This window comes from Pseudoliparis swirei, chromosome 24 (assembly GCF_029220125.1).
Source record: "Pseudoliparis swirei isolate HS2019 ecotype Mariana Trench chromosome 24, NWPU_hadal_v1, whole genome shotgun sequence".
Classification (NCBI taxonomy): Eukaryota; Metazoa; Chordata; class Actinopteri; order Perciformes; family Liparidae; genus Pseudoliparis; species Pseudoliparis swirei.
The window spans coordinates 19,122,100-19,148,031 of NC_079411.1; the positions used below are offsets into that span (position 1 = coordinate 19,122,100).

Here is a 25,932-nt window from a genome sequence, read left to right on the forward strand (position 1 = left end):
TACGTCACAACTTTTTAAGGTCAGGAGTGTGAGGCGGTAACAAAAGAATGAGCTCGCTCCACCGTAGAGTTAATGGACGGAGACAACTTTTGGAGGCACCAATAAAAGGACACTTCATCGCTCCAGATTTCATCAATTTCAAAATGTGTAGTGAAGCGGTGGAGGCAGGGTAGGAAACGGTGACCTTTAAGCGCTGTCGTTTGCAAGCGGAGCAGCATTTGGCAACTCACTTGCCAAATGCCACGCCAGACTTAAAATGCAGGGCTACGAGCAATGGGATGGGTTGCGGAGGCGAGCAACGTCTGACGATCGGGAAAACGATGATATTGTCGCGAGAGCCTTGTTTTTTCATTATCCTTACTGTCCAATGAGGAAAGAGCGCCTCTGAACTTAAACGGCCCACTTAATTGAAACACGACCGTCACTTGTTAAAAGGTGCTCGACGTAAAATCTTTCAGCATATCTAGTGCCTCCGTGCGGCTGACACGGACACGGCTGAGCCTTTGGCCGGCGGCCGGCAGTGCTAACAGCGCCCTTTCCTATCTCAGGGGGGGGCATCGTGAAGGAGTTATGCTTAGGGCACCAACATGGCTAGCAGCCGCACTAGTCCCCCCCCCCCCCCCCCCTGAAGCTGTAAACCTAGCGGAAACACTGCATTGATAACAGTTATTTTCTTCTATAATAACGCTCTGAATGTAGCAGCTACAGCAAATCTATATGAGTGACAAAGTTTGACATCATATAGACCAGGCCTCTTCGTTTAACTCCCGTCAACAATCCTTACAACTCATCAATATTCCCCTGTGATTTTCTTATTTGGCCCACTTGCTACTGAAGTTGAATAGCCCTGATATAGACGATAAATGAAAATCCAAGTGCATATAACAGACGCACGCTGCACTTGGGTTTTCAAAGGCCGAAAAAAAGTTAAACGAAACTTGTTTTCCAGCTTCAAGTGGACCTTCTCAAGAGCAGCGGCCTACATTTAAATGTTGACTTCGCTCCGTGCTGTAAAGGCCTGTGGTCATTCTGCTATCTTCACTTGAGAGGTATTGGGATTTCTACTGAAAGGCTCGTGAATTATTACAGGCGAAAAGAAGATGGGAAAAGTATCCGAGTGCATACATTTTTTTTTTTTTCACTTGCAGCCCAGTAACCCTCTTCAGGTGTGGAGGGATTTGGTATTCACCATCAGTTGTCAATCCACCCCACCCGCCTAGATTATAACCCTGGGGGGGTTTTATGAGGATAACAGGAGGGACAATTTAGTTTTGTTTCCAATCGCTGTCTCTCCCCACTTTTCTTTCCCTCTCCCTCTGAGTGCACACAACTTGAGGCGACTCAGCAGGGGGTGGAGGGGGGGGGGGGGGCTGAATGCACTTGCTACGGAAAACATCCTCTCTCCTGCTTCACCCTGGGATGAGCAGACTGACACAAATCACTGTGGCGATGCGATGGGGCGAGGCGAGAAAACACAAAAAGCGGAAGTGAAGGACATGATTTTTTTTTTTTATTTTACATTTTTTTATTTCAGCCCACTGTGATGAGAGGATATCGAATGGTTGAGTTAAAGCCGAACTAGACCAGTCACACGAGTATACACACCCAACAAGGCTGTGAAGGAGGACCAGTTGGCGTGATAATGTGTTGTATCCACTTGTTTCTTTTTTTAAAGAATCAACATTTGCAAAGGGGGTATTTACTAAGTTAAGAGAAGACACCATGTCAAACCATTTTTTATTCTCCAATGCTTAAAATGTCAGGCGTGCATTTTTCAGTTACAACGTAACGTAAGGTAGACCACCGCAACATCATCGTATCCTTTGTTAAAGCACGTACATGTCGTTATAAAGGTTGTTTTGATGCTATTTCACATTTCCCCCTTTTCCGAAAAATTCTGGGTTTATTTATTTTTCCAAAACTTCTCCGAGCCTGAAAATTGACATTTTCTAAATGTTACATACGCATATGCACGACATGCTGCCAGTCTTCATCATTAAATGGTCTCAGCGCCAACCTAGAGCCACACATATTTGGTACCAAGTGACCACTTCAGAAGAGGTCATTTTTATTGAATATCCTGATCGGCTTTATATTTCCTTTAATTCAAATCTTGTGCTGGTTTTCTGTTGACTTTTGACCATATTAGAGGTCTGCAGAGGCTCAGGTTCAAGTTGGCAAAGCCGCCTGTGAGAAGTTTAAAATCTTTTATTTAAATCACCCATTGCAGGTGTTCAGCATTCATGATCGATAACATCATGAGTCCTTCTATCTGATCTTTCGGATCAAAAGCGCATCTTCTTCTTCTTCTCGGTTAATCACCAGCTCTACCTCACAGCTTTGTAAGTCAGTCAGTGTCTCTCTCTCTCTCTCTCTCTTCCTTACTAATGTGTAGCTGTGGATGACATCAACCCTTTTTCTATTATAAATGATATCCCACTTGTACGTCAACACATATTGCATTACCAATCTCCCCTACAACTTCCCCCCGGCCGTTTGTTGATGCAACAGAGCAGTTACCGCTCAGGACGCCTGATGGTAGACGGTCATCCACTCAGCGCAAAGAGAGAACCGCACGACTTGCATTATGTCACATGCTGCGTTTGAAAAAACAAAAAGTGTCCTTCCAGTTTGCTGGAATGAGATGAGGAATGCACGACTTCCCCCGCACTGGGAATGCAGACCCAAGGGTCAGGGCAGGTTTGTCAGGTAGAGACGCTTCACCCAGTGTGTAATGAGTAATCGCACTATTGTTCAACAAACAAGAATACAAAGACAAACTCGCGGTGGAGTGGCTGGGCTCCACGTGACGCCCGCACAGGCACACACACGCCCACGCAGGTCCTGAGCGTCTTCACGGGACTTGCATTGGTAGATCGTCGCCCTTTGAACCCACGTGTGAGGCGCCGCTTGGCTTTAGTAGCTGAGATTCCGTTGGAGGAATGCGTAGAAGCAGCCGGAACCTGTCGATAATGAGGTCTCTTTATGGCTGGAGAAGCTCACAAAGGGGGGCCCACACATCCCGTTGAACCCTCATTGTCTCCCCCTAACCCACCACCCACCCCTCTCAATGTGAATGTAATCTTGTCCTCCCAGAGTACCCGCTGAGTGCAGATCACACAGCAGCAGGCCACTCACGGCAGCTTAATTATGTTTAGCCCAGAGACCCGGACACCCACCGGCGCTGGAAAATAAACTACCTGGCTGCAGCTTTTGCGGCTGTGTGTCAATTAGCTGTGTGCTAATGTGATTTAAAAGGCCCTAAGGTCCCGCAGTATTGCTTTTAATTGTGCGGCAGCGGGGGACATTCGCTGACAAATGAGCAGGTAATAAAATAACCAGAAATCAATTGACACACTATTTGGCTGGGGAGGAGGTCTCAGGGCCCCTGAGGGCCCAGGGCCCATGGATGTGTAATTCAAATACATAATATATGGTCTTTCTTTTATCCACCTTACTTTCAAAAAAATATTATAATTCAACAATATATTTGCCAAAACATACAACTGGTATTTGTTTAGCTATAAAAAAAAGTTGTTCCCTTTGTTCGAAAGACAAAATATAACAGCTTCGTCACACTCTTTCCCTCTGAGGTATTACCAGTATTAGTAGCTGGTAATTACCATTAACAGCATACTTCTAAACAACAACCAGCACGACCAACCAGTGGGTCCTCACCTTGAACTCCACGGACAGCTGCGGGGTGTACTCCAGGGTCCACAGACCTCGAACCAGCGACGCCAGCTGCTCGGTCACCTCTCCCCTGGCGGGCTCCTCGCCTCTCGCCTCCCCGTTCACCCTCCCGTGGCACCCCTCGGACTTGTACTGCTCCAACCCGAGGTACTCGGCCAGCAGGTCCGTGTTGCTGAGGCACTGGACCACGGCGTTCATGAAGCAGGTGTTGCCGTGGTTCTTCAGCCCCAGCACCCCGGGGGTCTTGTCCCCGTGGCACCACGACAGCCTGCCTTTCACCGAGCCCTGCGAGGAGGACGCCACGGAGCTCTTCTTCGCGGTTCCGTCCCGGGCGACCGGCGCGCCGTCGTCTTTGAACCCCCCTGACCTGCCCGTCCTGAAGCCGCCGTCGTCGTCCTCCGCGTTCGGCGGCTCCGCGTCGCCAAAGTGCGCCAGAGTACCCAAAGTTTTAAGGATCCTCCCCATGAAATTTCCAAAAGATCCCAGCGATTTCTTTCTGCCGAACCTCCTGGTTTTGTGTTTCTTCTCCTTGCGCTTCGTCGTTTTGGGTTTCATGGCTCTCCTTACCTTGTTTTCCTTGCGGGTATCCATGGCGCCACTACTTTACAGGACCGCGCAGAAAAATGAAACGGGCTGCGGAGTCGCACCTGTCTGCCGGGGCTGTCTACCCCTCCTCCTCCTCCCTATCCTCCTCGTTTCTCTCTGGTGAAGCGCCGGTAAGGCGCACGAGGACTGATATTATCTCCCGTGACATCCCGGTAATTCCCAGTAGTCTACGATGTGGTCTCCAGACCGCGCGATTCGTGGAGCGACGCTCTTTCCAGGAGCCGCGATGAGACGCTTTCCACCCTCCACTCACACACACACGCACGCACACGCACACACACAGCAGGTTCATTTACACTTCCTCATCGACGGCTGTCAGCGCTGGATCGCACGCGCGGACTCGTTATTCCTGCCTCCTTGCCTCCTTCCCTCCTCGCCCGTGTCTACGGGGCTACAATGAACTTCTATTTTAGGATCCTTTCCTGTGCCCGCCCCTCAGAAGTGAACTTTAAATACCTGGGTTGTTACTTATAGTTAGTCACAGTCTCAGCTGATGCTGGGAATGAGCAGAACACTTAACCGGACCCGTCTCGTTCGTTACAGAGGGAACCAGGAAGTTGGTCGTCTTTAATAAGGGTCGAGCTCCGCTTTGCATGTAACTGCCCCCTGTAGGACTAATTACAACATCACCTGATGATTTAATCTCTTCAGAAGGTGTCAAAAGAAGACACGTTGGCATTTGTTGGATGATTCTCGGGGTTGTCACGTGCATGAATTATTAAACCTAAACATGACCCTATGTTCATCTCCGATGAAGACAAATGTGCAACTGAAAGTCTTTTCTAGTTGTGCACATTGTCGCCAGAGTACGGATTAAACAAACACGGTTTTAAAACGAGTTCCCATAGCAGTAAAAATAGGAGCAGAACAGACATTCCCAAACATAGCAGGGTGCTCCGTGCGGCGGCCATCTTTGTATGTGCTGTTGCCTTTGCTATTGTTGTAGCGCAGTAGCGGAGTAAGGTCTGTTCAAACTAAACCAACACACTGGTTTTGCAGTGACAATTTATTTTTTTAAAGCAATAACATTACGTTATTTGAACTTTTTTAACCAGTTTAGCTTTAATTAAAGCATGATTTGATTGACTAGCTAACTAGGTTTGTTAGCTAGCTTGCTAAATTCCAAATACATGGTTTACCCCCCCCCTCTCCATTGTCACTTACAACTAGGCTATTTTCTTCTGCAGTAATCAAAATGATCACATAAACTGTCCAATATCTTCCTATTCTAAGTTCACAAGTGCATGCACAGCCTCAATGTAAGAATTCTAGGGTCCTGTGTTTTGGGGGTAACAGGATAATGATGCTGTATCTACTATTATAGACTATTATAGGCTTTCCACAAGTTTCTTTTTGCCCTTTACACTGCTATTGAAACCTCTTGTCTATATAACACACACGCATTTACAGACACATGTACAGCATCCTCTAAAAAAGTCTGGCTGTTCACTTCACACAAAGTAAGTCAAATGGATTTTAAAGAAGCACTCAGCTGGACGCGCTGTTTGCGGTTCCGGAATTCAGCATCTTTTGTGCTATATTCAGATTGTAATCATCTGAAGTTTAATTTCACAGCCCACCAGTACTAACGATTGAATTTAGTGTGCCAGATATGCTGATTTATTGAAACAGATAGTCCGGGACTCATCCGATTTCCATGATTTTTCCTCGATGTTCTTATTCCGGCATCGTTCGAAAACTCTCACACATGGTACACCATTTTGACAAATAAACATAATCATGTTTTCTCACAGAAAATGATACACAAACTTCCTTTATTCAACAGCAGGGTGTAAAATTACGACAACAGCGATGCCCTCATTCTCTTCTTTTTTTAGTACTGATCCAGGGATGTTTTTGCTGACTTGGTTTATACTGCAGGTTTGCCATTTAACTTTTTTGGGGGGGGGAAGCATGGACGAGGTATTAATTATTTAGCTTAGCCTTTCTGAACAATAGTGAGTTGAGTGGGTTCGGATCAGGCAGTCCGAGAGCGTCTCTGCCGTCTTGACCGGAATCCTTCAGGGAACCGCTGTTGATAGATTAGCTGACTGAATCCGGAGGCCCCCTCCTTGTCTCCACTACCCTCGATCCAGACATTTGAATGAGCCCACTCAATCAGAAACAGACAGAAGAATCATATCTGTGTGAATGTAATGCACTACATATAAAGTACAGCATTATTTTTACACATTCCGGTTTCCTCGGCATTGAGGCCGCGTCTGCAGAGCGGCATTAATTCTGTTGTTCCCAAGAAGCCTAAAAAAGCGTAGTGAAGAATACGTTCTTGTGCAAGTGTAATTTTAAACTCATGTTAAGTGTCGCTCTGTGAATTTCCACCTATATTCAGCTACTGTGGGTAGTTAGTTACCACTCAAGTGCCGGCACTGCACAGGAAATGCACTCGTCATTTATTTTTTTATTTCGCCCCTTCTCTCCTGGGAAAAGAAAAAAATCCAACAAAGTCATTGGTGCTTCATCAAATTGCAGACTAAGGGAGAACATTGTATACACTTGAGTAGGACCGTGGATGAGAGGTCTCAGTGGGCAGCAGTCTACATGGAGTGTCCACATTAAGGGGACAAAGGGTGAGGGAACCTCCACCGGAGAATGGCTCCGTCGGCGCTGGTGCTGAGCAAGATTCGGTTATTGGAGCAGATCTTGATGCTGGTGATGCTGCCACTGTGAGCTATTCCTACGTGGGTTACCTCGCCTTTCATGTAGTCCCATACCTTCACCAGCTTGTCATCTCCGCCTGTCACGGAGAGGTGAAAAACATGCCAATAACCGTTTGAGCAGACCGCATTGTAGTGTCACAGGAGATGAAAACGGAGGCTGCAAAGGGATGAGAACACTGTCGACTATAGGAGTGAAACAAATGGAAAGTCACACAAGAATGCCAGGACTAATACAAATCCAAGCATTTTATGTTATAGTTTTGTGAGAAATTGTCAAAATTACGAATTCTTGAGTTGTCACATGTATTTGTGAGGTCACGGTGACCTTGACTTTTGACCATCAAATTAGTTCATCCTTAAGTCCAAGTGGACGTTTGTGCCAGATGTAATGAAATTCTCTGAGATATTGCGTTCACGAGAATAGGACAGGCGTGAGATCACAATGACCTTTGACCCCGCTCTGCCTGACTACAAACAGTTCAACCTTGAGAGCAAGTGTAGTTTATTCCGAATTTGAAGAAATTCCCTCCAAGCGTTCCTGAGGTGTTGGCGTTCACAGGAAGAGGACGGACAGACGAATGCGTTCACGAGAATGGGCCTGAGATCACAGTGACCCATGACCCCCCCCCGCCCCCAAAATCAAATCAGTGATTAAAATTGTTCATTTGTGCCAAATGTGAAGACATTCCCTCCAAGCGCTCCTGAGATGTTGCGTTCACGAGAAAAGGAAAATATTAACGTAAAATGTATATATTGAGCACGCCGAGACTTTTCGAAATTTTCAGACTTTCTACATTCTCGATTGCACATAAAACGAGCAGAGGGGGGGCCACACCTGTCACAAAGTGCTGGCCGTCCTGCGAGATGTTCATGCCGTTGATGGACCCGGACTGCGAGCCCTCAAGTTCTCTGATGACGGCTCCGTCGGACACATCCCAGTAGGCCACCTGAGAGGGAAGGTAACAGACGCGTATTAGCTCATCACCGGCGGCATTAATGCAAGACTCCGAGAGGGGAGGGTTATATTATGGGAGTCTCTTTTCCTCATCATGAATGACACACCGACTTGTGATCTCTTTGCCGCGGTTTGAATTATAGTCGTGATTGCTTTTGAAGATTGAAGCGGGCCGACTATTGGCTCACTATGCAGATGATGCCGCCGATGACATCTCTTTGTAGTTGTGATATATTCCTTTACATTAGCAATATATTTCCTATTATGGTGAAATATATATATATATATTCATTCATTATTTGCATTCTGTATGGAAATGAACAGGTCTGTGGTGAGATTCCATCGCACACAGACACACCGATTGAAACCATGCGTGCTGATCTAGATGATATTTAACACCCCCCCCCCCTGTCAAAAGTATCAAGTCTCACAAAAGGCCATTGTTAGCCGAAGTTATTTATAGCGTGGGCGGCAAAAAAACAAACGTCACAGAACCGCACGGCAACAAGGGTCCTTTCTTCTTATTTATATGACGATCTGATTACGTCTTTCAACAGGTAAGCACTGTGAATGAGGAGCCGAGTGGATTTGATCACGGGCTGAACCGATGGCGCCTCAAAGTCAACCAAGCGTTCGGGGCACTGAGGGTCTGTGTGCATCGTTGCCGTAACGCTGAAGATGAACAATACACAGATTAAAAGCAATAAGCTGCCCCTACGAGCCACAGGAACATTTTCTGTGTGTGTGTGTGTGTGCAAAATTGGAGGGGGAAACATTTCATTGTAAACACCGAAGGAGGTGTGTGTTTCTGATGCAACCAAACAGCAAACAAAACATTGCTATAGATGCCACTAATGTTCGTACACTTTTCAGTACATGATCAAAGTTACTGTGACCCCCTCCCCCCCTCCAATCTTTTGTTGCTTCCTCTGTTGCCAATGTCTCGACCTCTCCCCTCCGCCGTGATCTCATTTCTGCGGCTCATTAGAGACTCCCGCCTGTGTGAGTTGTCTCGGCCCATCTGTGTCCCCTCCACCTCAGCCTGGGCGAACTTGCTCATAGCAGAAATGAATCAAGTGCAGCCAACGGGGTCAGAGACAAGCATCAGGCCTACTGCTGGGGAGATATCATGGTCATATCCGTTAAGTTACATTTGTTTTAAACCCTATTCACCTGAAGTGTCTCCCCTTAAAGGTCATTACCATGCATGCTATGCGATTATCATATTGTGCTGCAAAAGTACTTTTGCATTTCATTTATGGGAGGCATAAGGGCTGCACCCTCCCATGACACAGCAACGTTGTACAACGGCTTCCGACGGGTGTTCCCCTCCACCACGTGCAGCATCCCGACATGCATCGTCACCAACGCCACCTCTCCCTCTGACCCTCCACAAGCCCCGCCTATTTTCTTTCTTCTCTTCTTTCTGTCTCTGTTATTCACTTCCATTGGCTTCCTCTCTCTGATTTCTACCCATCAAGGCACGCCAAGGGATGCGATGAAAGGGTCAGAGAGAGAGAGAGAGAGAGAGAGAGAGAGAGAGAGAGAGAGAGAGAGAGAGAGAGAGAGAGAGAGAGAGAGAGAGAGAGAGAGCCTGTGTATTGGGATGAGCAGATGGTGGATCTAGCTGGCACTTGGGTGGCACAGGCACATCCGAAGGAAGCCACGGACGCCACAGCGCTCTCCTCTTTCAAGCTCTTCCTTCTCCCTGCTCTTTCCCCTGAATCTCTCTCTCTCTTTCTCTCTCTCTCTGCTCACTCAGCACATCCACAGCGCTGCGTTAATCAGCACAACTTGTCCTCGTGTCCCGGCCCTGCAGGGTGTCAGGAGGGCACCGACACAGGTCTAGTGTGCGGCCGAGGGGTTCAAGGGGTACGAATGAAGCTCACAATCAAAGGAAATGAGCATTTCATTCTGCCGCCGTGAACTTCTGACCCCGTGTAAATAAGCGGCGTTAATCCAAATGACTCAGGAAATCACAGACTCGAAGGGCTGAGTGCCTTTGTCTCTGCGACTAGCGGCCAATGCAAAGGCCTAATTACGTTCAGCTGAGAAACAAATTACAAGCTTTTCAAACTAATCAGTGGACATGCGCGTGTGTGTGACTGTGCAAGTCCTCTCTATGCTGATTCCACCAGAGCAGAGGGCCTCACTGAGTGTAGATTATAATAACAATAACAGCACAATGAGACATCTGGATTAAGACTGTGTGAGTGCCCGTCTCTCCACACTCCGAGGTATTTTCAATCATTCCGTTTCTTTCTTCTTTCTGAGCGGCGTGGCTGCTGAGTCGTGTGCATCCCTGTGAATTCTTTGTGCCACTCTTGCATGCCAGCGCAAATAAAATCAACCAAAACAAGTATTGTTGTAAAGGTACCTGAACAGACATCAGTAATGGGATATGGTGTATTGGTTGGGATATACATTAACTAAATCAAATATATACATCAGATATTTAAATGTCTACTGTAATCGCCTTAAAATGCATCCATAGTGCTGTACTCAAGATGAAAGTGTTTGTGTATTTCCATTGTATACAACTTTATACTTCTACTCAACCCAACTTTACATGTTGATACCATTCTCCTTCTACAAAAAAAACCTACTCAAAAGTAAATGTAGCAGATAATACTAATACCACTCATTTTCCCAGGGTGACATTAGTACTTTCATTTGAACAAAGGGTCTGAATACCTTTTCCACCACTGACGGCCCCAAAACGTACCTTTCTGTCAGTCCCGCTGGTGATGAGCTGGTATTCCTCTGGGTGGTAGCACACCGCCCGGAACATTGTGTTGGCAATCACCATCTTAAGACTCGCAAACCGCCTGCAGCCGGAAGATGCAGATGATGGTGCAGAAGAGAAGACGAAGAAGTGAAAAAAAGCGATAGGCGAGAGAAGGCTTTTGCCGGTGCAGCAGTGGTGTAGAAAAAGTCCCACATGGTGAAAGTGCTCTCACGTTGCCAGCTGCAAAGTGCAGTTGTTAAAAGTGATGACTTTGTAATACGGAACACTGAGACAGCAGCGAAGATCTGTTTGCTCTGTGAGGACACAGCGGCGTAAGAGTGAAGTCACTCTCCCTCTGTGTGTGTGCTGCAACCTGGGATTCTCTGCACTTGGTGTACGGGGCCCGTCCGGGGCCGCGTCCCGGTGTGTTGTCCGCTAATCACATACTGCGGTGGCATCGGTTCCCCCTCAGGTGCACGCTGTAAACTCTGTCAGCACTGTTAGTTATGTAAACTCTGTTATAATCTGTCAGCACTCTCAATGTCGGCTAGTTGAGGAATGCGTATTGAGTCAGTCCCTCAGAATTTGGAACCTTTTTCTGACTAAACAAGCTTTTCTGTATAGTTAAAATCTGAAAAATGAGCTGTGGATTTCAAATGAAACATGCATGACCCACTTCCTCGTGGACAGGGTGCCAATCTAGATTAATTAAGGATAACGGCTCTCGTCAGACTAATATTTTCTTCAACAACAGCTTGTTAGTAATCATAAGAAAAAAATTATCTATTCCAAACTTGATGCGTATGGTCTGGACGACTTTAATCCTCAGACTTGTTCATTGAAGAGGCTAGACAGTGGAAAAACACAACAGGGTTTTTAAAGATTGTATTCTCCTCACAAAAGAAGCCCCGCAGATTAAGGATTTGCACATTTCTTCATAAAGAATGCACCAGATTCCTTTCTATTCTCTCTGTACCCGCCAGATGCCGATGAAGGGCTCCAGCATTTCGCTCTCATAACGACGCAGACCTGAAAGCAGCACACTCTAATTTCTGTAATTTTCTCTCTGGTGCCGATTATGTATAGTTATATAATGTATTTGTTACTGTATAAATGTGATTAACATATCTTTCCTCTAATTTTTTTCAACTCAACTAATAGTCGAGTTTTAGTTCAAATCTCTGTGAAGCGTCTCTGCTGCATATGTCATGACGACCAACACACGTGTTTGGGTGCGCAGACGGAGTACTCACACTATGTCCCAGATGATGCAGGCGCCATCAGCGCTGGCAGTGACACAGTTCTTGCTGTCACTCGTGATCTTGATAGAAGTGATGGTGGCTTTGTGCTCTTTCATGGTCTCCAGCAGCCGATGGCCGTGCGGCTCCAGCTCCCAAACGCGGACCTGCAACGGTTGGGGGGCCCCAGCTCAGTCATCAAATATGACACTTCATTTAAAATACGTTTTCCACTTTGTTTCAATGCCAACTATAGATACATTTAAAAAAAGTTGCAATTACACTGTTTGCTCATCTGCATATAAGACAACATGCGGTGTGTGTATTTGCACCATGTGTCTTGGATGCATAATGGATTCATGTGACTATTTGCATGCATTTGATCTTTCTTCAACAACAAAATTGCACAGCTTCACATTTCGGAAGAAAAAACTAAACAAAGGTACGAATACAAATGTTAAGACTTCCTTTTGGGTGTAGTCAAGTTTATTCTCAGATCAATTTGATCAGACTGAGGAGGAAATCCAAAATAAAAAACAGAAGTGCTCAAACAGCTCCTGGCTGTGGCAGGAACTCCACTTAAGAAAAAATTAAGCAGCAAAATATTCCATATAGAAGCACATGGCTTCTTAATTGCAAAAAAAAAGTGATGACCACTGCAATTCTACAACGTGACGTAGACGCTTTATATATTTTTGAGAACAACGTCTCCTCACCTGTCCCTGTCCCCCTCCGCTGACGATCCTCTTGCAGTCCCTGGTTCCGGCAATGGCCGTCACGCCCATCCTGTGAGCGTCGTGGATGATGAGCATGAGCCGGCCACTTTCCGGCGCAAACACGCGGATGCTGTCATCGCTCCAAGCTAGAAGAGAGTGAAAGTCGCTGAACTACGACTCATGCTCAGAAACAAGCAGACAGAATATTCTTTTGTGGGGACTTCTTAGCAGATGTTTTCTCTCCACTGATTCCCACCACTGATGATGCTGTGTCCGTCAACCATGAAGTCCAGGGCGTTGCAAGTGACTTTGGGTACAGTGATGCGCAGCAGCTCTGTGGGTTTGTCTATGTGCCACAGCCTGATCTCCTCCTCAGAGCAGGTTGCAAACAATTCCGATGTTCCACTAGGAAAAAAACACACACATAGAAAAATAAATGTGGAATTATAGTTCTCTTATAAAAAAGTGCTTGAGTTCCAAGCATATAATATTAAGTATCCGTACAATGTTATCCAAACCTAAACTGTGTCATCTTAAAACCGACATGGATGAGGCAAGCTTATGTCACCCTCTAGTGAGCACGAAGTGGTACTGAACTCATGCGTTACGAGAGATAACAGTCCCTCTACGTGTGTGATACTTTTGGTACCAATGGAAATTAGTATTATTATGACATGGATGTCCATTAATTTAGGATATACTGTCTATTATTTGCCTAATTAAAAATATGTACTAAATAAATTAAAAGAAACAAAAAGGGCCTTTTGCCTTTTTTTTACTCCATCCCCGGTTTGCTTTGCGTAACACTCACAAACATATGGCCACATCGTTGACAGCGCTGCTGTGGCTGGTGGAAATGAGTGTCGCTCTGAAGTCGTCATAACTGAAGCGGTACATCTGAGCCCCCTCCGTCCCAACGTAGAACTGCTGGTCCTCTCCTCTAATAGCAATGGAGGTCACACCCTTTTTCAGTTGGGCTGTCCTAATGTGGGAAAAGAGGGGGCGTTTTTTATTATTACAAAAACACAGTAACTGTTGACATCAAAGAGATATGTATAACAAGACATGTATTCTAGTATACAAGATATGCACACCATGACCGAATGTAAGTATCTTTGTAATGGGGATGATTCAAAGGACACCGTTGTTGTGACTCACTTAAGGATTTTGAATTTAGTCTTGGAACACAGAACGAAGTTGCCGGATCCAGAGCCCACGAGCAGGTCCCCACACTTCAGAATCCTTAGGACATTGACACCCTGCGCAGTAAAGCCACGAGCACGAAGATTAGAGTCAATACACCCGGCACGATTTAGACGGACTCCCCGACCTACCATGCTGAATTTTTCTTTATCAGGTCCAAAGTCGCTCAGAAGCCCCGTCTCCAGGTTGATTTTCAGGATGTCTCCACTGGTGGTGCCACAGAAAATGAACTGATCGTTCTCTGTAATCTGGGTAGTATAAACACGTTGAGATGACCAATATGCGATCTAATATCACTGTGCACTGTGGAGAGCATGTTTTGGACAGTTGAAAATGTTAGAAAAACCACAGGATGATATTGCATTGATTTGCTCGCCGTGTTCCCAGATCGTTAGTTATCACCCCAAATGCATCCACTGCAACTCCTCCCCCAATCATTGAGTGACTTTCAATGGTAATAGCCATTTTTCAAAACTCAGATGGACCTTTAAAAATAGTAAGCCAGTAAAACAAGCTGCGTGAACGAAAAACTGTCATGGCCTCGTACCTGTACACATTTCACAATCCTCTTCAGCTTGCCTGTCTGACACTCTGTGGGCCTGATCTTCCTGTTGGGGACGTCCAGCTCCCAGACTCGCAGCGTTCCGCTGACCAAAATAAAAACACCACCAAGGATGTTGACATACAGAACAAAGAATAATAAGAACGACGCTGATTGATTTACAGAATGCCAGCAGACGGCACTCACTCACCTCCCGGCGGAAACAAAGACGTTGTCGTTGGTGTTGGAGTACTGGACAGTGAGGCAGTGACCGGCACTGTGAGCTGAAGCCAGGCTCCCACAGATGGCCTGCTTGGTCTCAATGTTCCACACCACTATGCTGGAGACACACAGACAAAGAGAAACCACACATACCAAATAAATAAGTATGAATATGTAAAAATAAAATGTTCAGTAAAATGGAGAATTATCTTCTTTCTTATTATAATAACTTATTTGTAGGAAAGTACTGTATTCATCAAGGGTTACTAACTGATAATTTACCATGAGAAGTGTCTTGATTTGCATTAAGATGGCCACTGCAGTACACACTGTGTCTGAATGTTATTCCAACTAACTGTGGCTATCGGTCCAGAGTAAACATTTTTGGAGGTGAGTGTGGCAATTGGATTGTGTTTACTCTTGTGAAATTGAAATCATGTAGTTATGATCAGGTTCTGTCAGTAACAGTTAAAAAGAGAGACTGCAGAGCGCAATCATGAGTTTTAGAAACTGCTATCCAGCTCGTTTTTCGGCTGATCGTGGGGTCTGTGTTCCTCATTCCTGTGGGACACAATCTGGTTTTTTGTGGAGGGAGCAAGGCTCATTTTGGTCGGCACCCTTCCCCCAAACCTTTTCAATGAATTCAATTCAGTTTACTTTGTATAGCCCAATATCACAAATTACAAATTTGCCTCAAAGGGCTTAACAATCTGTACACATGCGACATCCCTGTCCCAGGACCTCACATCGAATCAGGAAAAACTCCCAAGAAATAGAAAAAAACCTTTCACAGGGAAAATAAAGGGAAGAAACCTTCATTAAACTTGATGCTTATACCTGCCATCGTCCTGACCTCCAAGGGACACGAGGTACTTTTCGTTGGGAGAGAAGGCGAGAGCCTCTACTTTGGCCTTGTGGATCAGCAGCTGGGCATAGATTGCTCGCTTTTCATAGTCCCAGATGATAACCTCAGCCTGGGAAAAACAAATGTATATATACATGATATAATATATATGTATATATATGTAATGTTGCATGGGAAATGTAAGCGGAGTTAAACAGGTTAAATTAAATGACAACGCATAGCTACTGCCTACCTTAAAGCCCATAAAGGTGACCTGTCCAGAGGCAATATACAATCCACTTTTGGACACTGAAACACAGGACACGTTGTTCGTGTGTCCATGCAGGAACTCCTGCTTGCCATCTTTAATCCTCTTCAGAATGACGGCGCATCCCAGCGGGTAGATCAGGTGCTCTCTGTCGGGATGGACTCTCAGACCGGCACACACATGGCCTGAAGAGGTGGAGGGGAGGGAGGGATTATAGTGAATGGTCTATAATAATAAAATATTGATATAATAGTAATAATAATACATGAGCAGCCAGCAATAAAAATGCGCAACCTTTTTCCATTTTCAATTCAACCAAGTTTCTTAGTTAGCTATCTAACATAGTAGGATATTTAACCTAAATTATACAAATAAAATAATTAGCATAATTAGCATTTAAAGTTCATCACAACATGAATGTAGTATTCACTTCAAATGTCAAAATAATGTGTAAAATGTGCACCAGGTTCGAGTGTTACCGTGAGCTAATAAGCGAGTTGTGTACAAAACTAGTGAAACTAACGCTATTTGATAGGTTGGAGGAGTTAACGTTTGAGGAAAACTTACCGTTAAACCCAATAACAGCCTCGAGTTCAAGTTGAGGCATCGTCTGTGTTTCAAGAGCCATGGCTAAAAAACAATACTATCCTGTAAAGTGTTAATATAAGGCGCCACGTTACTTTTAGCAACAAATTCACAACAACGGAGAAAAAATAGGAACTACCGTTGTCAAGTTACGACCTGCACTAAACAAACGTTACCTAGCAACAGCTGGGATTCTATTTGCCATTTTCATTGGTGGGTGAAACGTCCTCGTTGCCTTCAGGTACCCTCGGAAATGTTAAAGAAAAAACCTTGAAACGAGTGACCATACAACAAATAAGATAAATAGGTACATCCGTTTTTGTTTGTTTGTTCATTTTATTTAATCCCGAGTGTGTAATGTTAAGGGAGAAATCTACAGAGAAAATAGAAATATATGTTACTTTCCAAAAGAATAAATAAAAATGATATGTCACTTATCGGGAACCCGACATTACACTAAACACCTTGAAGGCAACGGCGGTTTTCACAAGTAGGCAATATGCAGGAGAATTGTTTGGTACACCACAACAAAGGTCCTAACACAATAATAATAATAATAATAATAACAAATGCTCTAACTGCAATAGCTGTTATGAAGACAATTTATTTGGTGACTATACTTTCAATAAAATAGCTTTCCAGAGACTAGTGAAGCTCAAAGGTGAATTCACATCTTAGTCAGAGCACAACTGAAAGTACATTTGAGCACATATTATATAACATGTGTGGCACATATTATATAAAGTCGAACTGAGAAAAAAAAAATAATTCATTTTCATTTTACACCAGTCCAGAGGGAAACTGTTGCTGTTATGTTGTGACAGTTTACATTTTAAAAAGTTTTAAAAAGATTTTCACATACAAAAACAGATTTATTTTTGGCATTTTAGTCTCATTGTACATTTTCGAAAAAATAAATAAATAAAAGGAACATTTTAGAAAATTGCTGAGCTACTGATATGGACTGAACAAACCCATCGTGAGCTACTGAATGTGTGTGTGCCTTCTGTGGAACCGTTTGCGAGAAGGAGCAAATAACCTCAGATGGAGCTTTGAACACTGTTGGGGAGGCAGACGTTTACTCAGATTCAGTCAAGACTTCACACGGACGTCTCCATCGATCATACAGTCGCAGAGACATCGCCGATATGGGTTCTGGCATCGGATCGGTTGAACGTCAAATATGAAGTTCAGGTCTTGTTCTCTACTTTGGTTGTGACACATATTTTCGTTGGCAACAAACAGGAATTCACTCTGGGACATTTTTTCACACGAGCTAAAGGCAAGTCCCAATCTGTCATGAAGCAAGATATAAACAGGGCTTTACCACATACAGCAGTGGACTAAGTAGCCACATGATCTGCCTTCACCCAAATAACAGAACACAACTTGGATCAATAGAAATGTTAAATTTAAAAAAAGAAGCTAATCTGGAGACCTGTATTAAGAATACTGTACGAATATTGTGTGGCAAAATAAGGCAGTCAGCAAGGTGAATGAGTTCTCAACGCAACAAAAAAATACACATGACGACGTTTGATCTTGACTGAGGCTCCGGAAAGCTCGCTCTAACAATGAAACGTCCCTCACTTCTGTCTCTCAGCTTTTGGCATTCTCCGAGGGTCCTTCAAAACTCAGTCTGTCTTTCGACGTGCCCGCAGACATCTGTCTGTGTGCGTGTGTCCTCCGGTGTCTGCTGAGCGAGTGGCTCCAGGAGAACCTGCGACCGCAGGCGAGGCACAGATAGGGCCTCTCGCCCGTGTGCGTTCTCTGGTGCTTCGTCAGCGACTTGTACCGCGTGAAGGTCGCCCCGCACTCGTTGCAGATGTACTTCTCTGACTTAATGTGGACATTTTGCTCGTGATCCTTCATGTTGCCCAGCTGGGAGAAGCCCTTGCCGCACACGGGGCAGATGTGCGGTTTCTCTCCCGAGTGGGTCAACCCGTGAATGTTCATATCCTGGCGGGAATAAAACCCCTTGGCGCAGATGATGCACTTGTAGGGTCTCTCCCCCGTGTGGCTCCTCATGTGCCTTTTGAGTCCTTCGGAGCGGGAGAAGCAGCTCTCGCACAGGGTGCACCGGAAGGGCTTCTCCCCCGTGTGGGAGCGGGAGTGCCGGCGGAGCTCCGACGCCTTGAAGAAGCGCATGCCGCAGTTGGCGCAGCAGTGAGGCTTCTCCGGCTGCTCCTCGTGCGTCTTCTCGTGCGCCTTGCAGTGGCCCGACTCGGAGAAGCCTTTGCCGCAGACCGAGCAGGTGTAGGGCCTCTCCCCGGTGTGTATGCGCCTGTGGCGGTCGAGCTTATTCAGCTTACTGAACGTCTTCATGCAGTACGAACACTGGTGGGGCTCCTTGGGCTTCTTGGCGTGAATGCGTCTGTGCCTCTCGAGCTTGGACGGCCTGTCGAACACCTTCCCGCAGTCGGAGCAGGGGTGCTTGTTCGTCCGGCTGTGGCAATTCTGGTGCCGGAGCAGCTTCTCTTGATGCGCAAAAGTCTTCTCGCAGTGCTGACACTGGTGCAGGGTCTTGGGCTTCCTCGTGTGCACAGGTCTATGCCTCTCCAGCTTCGACGGCCTGTCGAAGGCCTTGCCGCAAACGGAGCACGGGTACCTCTTGTCCGACGCGCCACTCTCGGGCTGTTTCTCGCCATTGGAACTCGATTCCGAGATCTCCCTTGCGTCGTCTTCTCCGGCACCTGAGGAACAGTCACATCAAATAAATGACCTTTTTTTCCTCGACGACTGATATTACTAAATCATATTAGCGAGGACCCAAAGAAAAATGACGAAAACACAAACGGGGCGCCGACACTCACTTTCCTCTGAGGATCCTGCTTTAGAGTCAGACGCAGCGCCTGGGCCCATGACTGTTGCCTGTTCACAGACGCAGAAGCAAAAACAGACACAAGCGGACATATTTTAGATTAACATTGGTATCGTGGAGCAGGGAGCACTCAAAGATGTTTCATGATCACACATATATATTTTTCAAACGTGAACACATTTTCTTATGATATACTGAAGAGGAAAAAAAACTTGTCAGCCCTCTATGGTGGGCAAACTATTCAGCAATGCCCTGTTACTCTTTAGCCGACTCTCACCCTGCATCGAACCTGGCTGAGAGCTCTCACAAATCAAGAATGGAAACGGCAGGAGAGATAACAAGATGTTCATTTGTTGTCTGGCTGGGCTCAGCTATTTGGGTCAAGCGGTGGTGGAATTTTTTCTTAAAATATAGCTGCTAGCTGTCAGAAATGAATGCGGCGCGCGGGATACAGCAGACCGACCCAGCTGCTCGTCTCTCTCCTTCTTTGCTCAGCAGAGCCTGAAGCAGGGTTGAGATATTAAGAAAGTCCCATTGTTGGGTTTATTATTTTTTATATTGCACCATCGTTTGCGGAACCTATATTTGTATTGCATTAACATACAGACCAGCTATATATAGCTTATATATCAGCGCTGATTCAAGGAAAAACATACCTGGATGGGATGGATACAACATCCGGAAACATGTAGGGCAACACACGCAAAGCCGAAAGGTTTTTGATTTGAGATTAGCATGAGCCCGTGTCACGACAGAGCTCCCCCACACGCGATCAACCCAAACTATTGTATTGCTTTAGTGTCTGTAAGAAAGAAAGAAAAAAGAGTGTGGATGATTGTTTATCTGGGACACACATGCGCACACGCACGCACCCACAAAAGTCAACGTTAGCTGTCGGCTAACTTAGCCAACAGCTAACGTCGGCTAGCATAACAACGGCTACGGTTCATCAGAGGGCATACAAGATCGTGTCCCACCTCTCTAATAATCCTCACAACCGCAGCTCGGTCGCATCTTTTTCTCCGCGACGTGTTAAAGTCAACCCACTCCACATTTAAAGGCAGCTCGTCGCCACAGCTTGCCGAACAAGCTGTAGCTCTGGCGGGGCTGTTGATGCCTGTAGCCCACAGTCCTTGCGCGATGCCTTTAATGCCGCACGTAAAAGTCGGAAGTTATACGGTTGTTGTCGGATCATGATTTTAGTTTAACTGCTCGTGCGACTCGTAGGCCACCTGCTTTTTGCTTTGGCGTCGGAATGATGAGACGAGTATGCACCGTTTTATTTAAAAGTCAGGTGGAGCACTTTTACAGGAGACGTATCCGAACCCTCCACTGGTGTACAAGATAATTCAAACCAACGGGTCTGCTGGTTGTTTACATCGTTTTTTATTATCCGCTCAGTATGTGGTTTTGTCTTTTATTGCACAAACAAACAAACAAACAATTCCCCAAATAGTATTTCACCCCAGTTTATGTAGGGTTCAGCTGCATCCTTTTACCACTTTAAGATAGTTTCATCAGCACTAGAACGCATCACATGTATAATAAACCTGTCATTTATTCATGGTAGTCTAATTTGGTTGTTCACTATTGTACACGGTATTTCTACTGTAAAGGATATTATAAACCCTTCAGGTTATTTTAATAGCAAATAATCAGGCATTCCCTCCTACAGACAGACACACACACACACACACACACACACACACACACACACACACACACACACACACACACACACACACACACACACACACACACACACACATTTGCATGTATATGCCTACACCCCTTATTGGTAATAGCCTCCATATCTTGACAACTCAGAAAAAAGGTTAAACAGAAATTTAAAAAAAGAAAAATACAAATTCAGTATGAAAAATGTGCTTTTGACCACATTTAAAACAATTTAAAAAATCTGATCACAACATATAAAAAAGTGCATGAAGTTTAATTGTCTATCAAACACAAATACGCTGCTAAATAATAAGAACAAAACGGAAGTCTATACATCCAAGTAATTCTTTTTTTTTGCAACAGATAGGATTCATTTTAGATGACGTTGCAAGCTTTCGTAGCTATGTGATAGGTGAGTACGATTTTGTTTTTCGCTTGGAGATTTTCCTTATGTTTTACGAGAGCTTCCCTGTGTGAGGGACCATTGTTTATGTGAGCTTGTAAAGACACGTAAGCATGACTTGACATGTGGAGATCAAAGTCAATTAAAATCTCCCTCAATTTCTTCACAATATGCCACATATGTGCATTTCACAAAATAAATATACAAAAATATATCCATAAAAATCAGTGGTTATACCCAAAAGATCTCTCTCTCTCTCTCTCTCTCTATCTCATTTCTAATCATGTCCTCAATGGCATGCTGGGAAATGAAGTGGCCGTCACACTCTTTCCCTCGGAGGTATTACCAGTATTATAACAGCATACTGCTAAACCCGTTAGTCTACTGAGACGAAAAGCATTCAGAAAATGAAATAGAGTTCTGGATGCCCCACACTTCCAGGGACTGGATCTTGAAATGCCCCTTGCACAGTTGGTTACTCTTGAATGTGTCACAAGGCTCTGAGCGGCCCCCCTCCAGGTTTTCCTGTAGGCAGAGTGCGTGACCTCCATCGCCACCTAAGAGAGAACATACATCAGCACTGAGTCCGCACCAGAACATTGTGAATGAAACAATAACTAGGACATGCCAATATGTTCCCCTGCCGTACCGATGATGAGCTGACTGTCGCTGCCTGCGATGAACATGGACGCTTCCTGTTCCTTGGGTCTCCTCAGCTCTTTGGCCGTCATGGGCTCCTCCGATGGGGCGGTGAAGGGGATCGTCAGGTAGCTGGGGTCCTGCAGGGTTCCAGCGGGACAGGTCAGAGTCGGGGAGCAGCCGCTGTTGGACACCGCGGAGGAGGCGAAGCCGCCTTTTCGAGGCTGCTGAGGGGAAGCTGCTCTGGTCATTATGTTGACCATGGCCTGCTGGTAGCGCTCCATGCTGGGACGCAGCTGAGGGGGGGGGGGGGGGGGGACATCTGGTTTATCAAACGGTATTAGGGCAGAGCTGACACAAAATCCGACTCGAGGCATGTCGCAGCAAACCTTTGGTGATGGGCTGAATTTAAGAAGAAGAAAGCAGGACTATGTCTCACCGTAAAAACAAAACATTCCCCTGTTCCAAAGTATGTGAGGCCCTCGGAGTCGTGCTTTTTCCTTTCTTTCATGTCTGTGGACAGGAAGGCACCGAAGACCTGGGAAATGAGAATTATTTCAGTCCAAAAGTGTACAGAAGTGGCTTTAAGACACACTGGGTTCAAATCTATGAAATTTAAAAAATAAAAGCATATGTACCCAAATATCCCACTATTAGTCGTCTAATATTACCTCTTCACACCTAGTTTTGATAATCAGGACCGCTGGTTCGTGTCCTCCACATGTGAATAGAATCTATATAAAAAGAGAGAGAAAAAACATGATTCATTGTTGTTTTTAATATCCATATCCTGATACTTTTTAAAATAACAGACAGTTAAGAACTAGTCGTTTCAACTTACGGTAATCTTTTTGTCAACAGCGTGAAATGAACTGAGTCGCTTGACTTTCACACTCAAAGCAAACATGTTGATAGTAAAAACACGTCGGCCCCTTCCTGTTATGTAACTAGACCTGAGAATCTGCTTTTCACTGCCGGCACATGGTGCTCAGCAGTTATTGATCCATGATGACCTGGCCTTATTTAAAGCGACAGTGACAAAAACTATATAATGTGGATATTTTCAAAAACCAGACAACTCACACAAAACAAATCTTGACTGATACATTCTTCATGTGAGAGGAAAAATATGTTTTTTTAATTTATTCAGGGTGAACTGTCACTTTAATAGTGCAAGTATGAGGAGACATAATTAAAGGACATGATGGCTTTTGACGTGTGAAAGAAAGGCTTCTTGCCATAACTCATCCGTTTTTTGTCTCGCGGATAGTTTTCTTCCGATAGAACGAAGGTGACTTACGAAGCGAGGCTTCTTCCGTGTTCCGCCGTGCTGAACAGCCTGATGGGGCTGAAAAGAGAGAAGCGCACGGGGATCCAGGCCCACACGACTCTCATCTCAGTGCCAGTCACAACACTGGAGGCAAAGTTGCTGAAGTTCACCGTCTCGACCGATTGCCTTTAGGGACATAGAAATGATGAGATTATGAAACTGAAACAAGATAAATGTGGGCATTTCTGTCGAGCATGAAAACTCCTTTTTACTTATATATTAAACCTCTGACTGCTGACCCACCTCTTCTGATGCGTGCCGACGCCTTTTTGCATGAGGGCGTCCTTGTTGGCATTGAACAGGAGGTTGAGCTCCCTCCGCGTGGCCATGGGGATCAGGAAGGCCCTCTCCAGGAGGTTCTCAGCCGTGCAGTGGCGAGCCACACTCTGCACGAACCTCCTCATGTCCGTGCGGAAGTCCTCCACGTCTGCCACTCTGGACGACACGGACACCTTGTAGAGGCCGAGCAAAGCCAGCGCCACCCTACGCAAAGAAGGACACGGTTACGCCGCCACGCCGGAAGTAACGGCCATGTGGTGAAAAATCACCCACTCAGACTTTTGTTTCCATTTGAAGTGGCAACAAACCTGTAGAGGACCTTGTAGCCCTCCAGGATGTAGACATCCAGCACCCTGATGGCGTACGTGAACGGGAGGTCGGCGAATATCCAAATGATCCAGTCGGAGTAGAACTCAAAGAGGTTCTGGTGAGAGCTGGCGATCAGCTTGCGGATGCCCCTGCAGCACCGGTTGGCGAGGTCTCCGAAGGTCATGCAGGAGGCGCGGTAGGTGAGGAAGGTCTGGTCGATGTAGCGCTTGTTGGGGTCGGTGTAGCAGATGAGCCGGGACACGCTGTGGAAGCACTCGGCCTCGTCCTCGCTGAAGTGGAGGAGGAGGGAGACCAGTTCGGGCAGGATGGGGCAGAAGTTCATGTCCGGGAAGCATTTGCCGAGACAAATGAGGATCTTTTTCACCGAGTTCATGCCCGCTTTGTTGAGACAGTATCTGGATAAGAAGAAGACGAAGAACAGGATTCACTTGGGGGCACTTTAATGGTAGAGTATACATGATAATTCAACATCTCGCATCACGTCTTTTTTTTAGAAGAGTAGAAGGCAAGATGTTAAAGGTCACTCAAAAATGCAACCCAATTAACTGACAGCTGATACAAGGAACTTTCATTTCAATGTTGGCGGTCCCTGTGGATGAAAATGGTCGTCCCAGAGTTCCTTCAGAAAACCGCTACTTTACTGCCGCAGAGTCTGACAGCCCCCGCTCAGTTCTGTCTCTCTTCAGGGTCCTTTTTTCCCTTTTTTTCAGATAAAAACTATAGTGTACATACATTTTTTTATAGTGCGAGAACACATGCTTCAACATTATCCCACAAATGTACCTGGGTATTTCCCCTGCCTCCATGTAGTCTGGGACCGGATGAGTGCTGATTTTCTGTTCTCCAAAGTGCTGCTGGGCCAGTTCATAGTGGGCACTTCTGTCTGGAGTGACGCACCTGCTGCACATTTGAACATGAATGCATTTGGATTTAGATTTAGCAAAAAGTCTTATCGATCAATGCATATGTGACATCACTCATGGAATTCAATGTGACAATCTTAACCTGGAATTGATGCTGTGGATGATGTGGAAGTACGCTTTGGCCCTGAGCGTGTGCGGCGTGGCCCAGAATCCCTCTCGGCCCATGGCTTTCAGCTGCTGGTGGTCACTGTGCAGGATCTGCTGGTATCGAGTCGCAGCTTCGGGGTCAATCGTCTCCCAGTCCACAAACTGCCCGTACTTCATCCCCGAGCAGGAGTTAATCTCCCACTTGTCCGACTCAGAGATGGTCATCATGAACACTGGCTGCTTGAGATTGCCTTTACTGCCTGAGCAACGTAAACACACACATTTAAGTTGAATTGTATGCAAATACTTGCTATTAAGAAGAAGAAGAAGAAGAATACTTTTAGTACCATTATTTTCTCTTGTTTGCGAGTGCTTGGTTCGTTTGGACTTGGACTTCTTCGAGCTGACTGGGACACCCGCCCCATCCCCTTCCCTCTTCTCCTTTTTGTTCACTTGATACTGGAGGAGGGAGCTCACCCTCTGCCTCAGCGGATTGAACCTCGAGAAGTTTCCCACGTCATAATCAGAGTTAAGCTCAGTCGTCTCATAAAAGGACCTGGAGAGCAGGGGAATCGGTTTGTATTCAGTCATAAATATGTCCCCCTTTTCTTTCACAATATTCAAATCCAAATCCATATCATTATAATTGCCTGTTGCACATACCTGGAACGAGGCCTGAGAAAGGTCTCTTCTGTCTGCGCGTCGTAGTTCGTGCTGCTCTCTGGACTGTAGTGGGAGTGAGACCTTTGCCGGCCTCGGCCCTCGGCCACGGAGCCCAGGTCCTGGTCAGAGGACGTGTCGCACACTGAGATGGAATTCATGTTTCCGCAGTTGGAGAACTCCGGCGTTCTTGAAACGTCGATCATCGTCTCAGGTCTTGTGCCTCCGCGCGATGCGATCCGGAGAGTTAAACTGACACTAAGATGCATGTTTTCCGAGGGCCGGGGTGTTATATATCGGCGTGTGGGCTGCAGCCATGTGAGACAGGCATAGTGGTGGGGGTTTGTTTATGGTGACTCCAGCCCTTGAATGTTGGGAAAAAAACAAAAACAAACAACTGTGCAGATTTTCCAGTTTTACCGCTGGCGACGTGCAGTGTCTCATTCTGAGAAGTGATTAGTCCGACTGGAATGTAGGCCTAAACTCGGTGCCCCCAAAATCAGAAG

The 25,932-nt window shown here is 45.7% G+C and overlaps 3 protein-coding genes and 1 pseudogene across 3 annotated transcripts in view; all 4 read right to left on the minus strand.

Moving 5' to 3' along the window:
* usp43a (ubiquitin specific peptidase 43a) overlaps window positions 1-4,788 on the minus strand; it is a 97,818-nt gene extending 93,030 nt beyond the window's left edge. The window contains exon 1 of the mRNA XM_056409303.1: window positions 3,679-4,788. Coding sequence (XP_056265278.1) covers window positions 3,679-4,284 — 606 coding nt within the window. The 5' untranslated portion in view covers window positions 4,285-4,788. The remainder of the gene's footprint in view (window positions 1-3,678) is intronic.
* Window positions 4,789-6,069: 1,281 nt separating this feature from the next.
* On the minus strand, window positions 6,070-16,320 carry cfap52 (cilia and flagella associated protein 52). The gene is made up of 14 exons (XM_056409828.1): window positions 16,260-16,320; window positions 15,678-15,877; window positions 15,418-15,554; window positions 14,570-14,698; window positions 14,365-14,464; window positions 13,949-14,065; window positions 13,773-13,873; window positions 13,426-13,596; window positions 12,871-13,019; window positions 12,615-12,760; window positions 11,914-12,065; window positions 10,658-10,760; window positions 7,813-7,924; window positions 6,070-7,054 (listed from the first exon to the last, which is right to left on the minus strand). Exons 1-14 carry the CDS (start codon window positions 16,318-16,320, stop codon window positions 6,873-6,875), a joined length of 1,860 nt encoding a protein of 619 aa, XP_056265803.1. The 3' UTR covers window positions 6,070-6,872.
* A 543-nt stretch (window positions 16,321-16,863) lies between these two features.
* On the minus strand, window positions 16,864-20,240 carry LOC130190058 (zinc finger protein 501-like). Its single transcript, XM_056409224.1, has 4 exons — window positions 20,076-20,240; window positions 19,755-19,900; window positions 19,091-19,148; window positions 16,864-18,970 (listed from the first exon to the last, which is right to left on the minus strand). The coding sequence occupies exons 2-4, from the start codon at window positions 19,833-19,835 to the stop codon at window positions 17,877-17,879; spliced, it is 1,233 nt and encodes a 410-aa protein (XP_056265199.1). The 5' UTR covers window positions 19,836-19,900; window positions 20,076-20,240; the 3' UTR covers window positions 16,864-17,876.
* Window positions 20,241-20,828: 588 nt separating this feature from the next.
* On the minus strand, window positions 20,829-25,632 carry LOC130190479 (TBC1 domain family member 24-like; annotated as a pseudogene).
* Window positions 25,633-25,932: the final 300 nt, after the last annotated feature.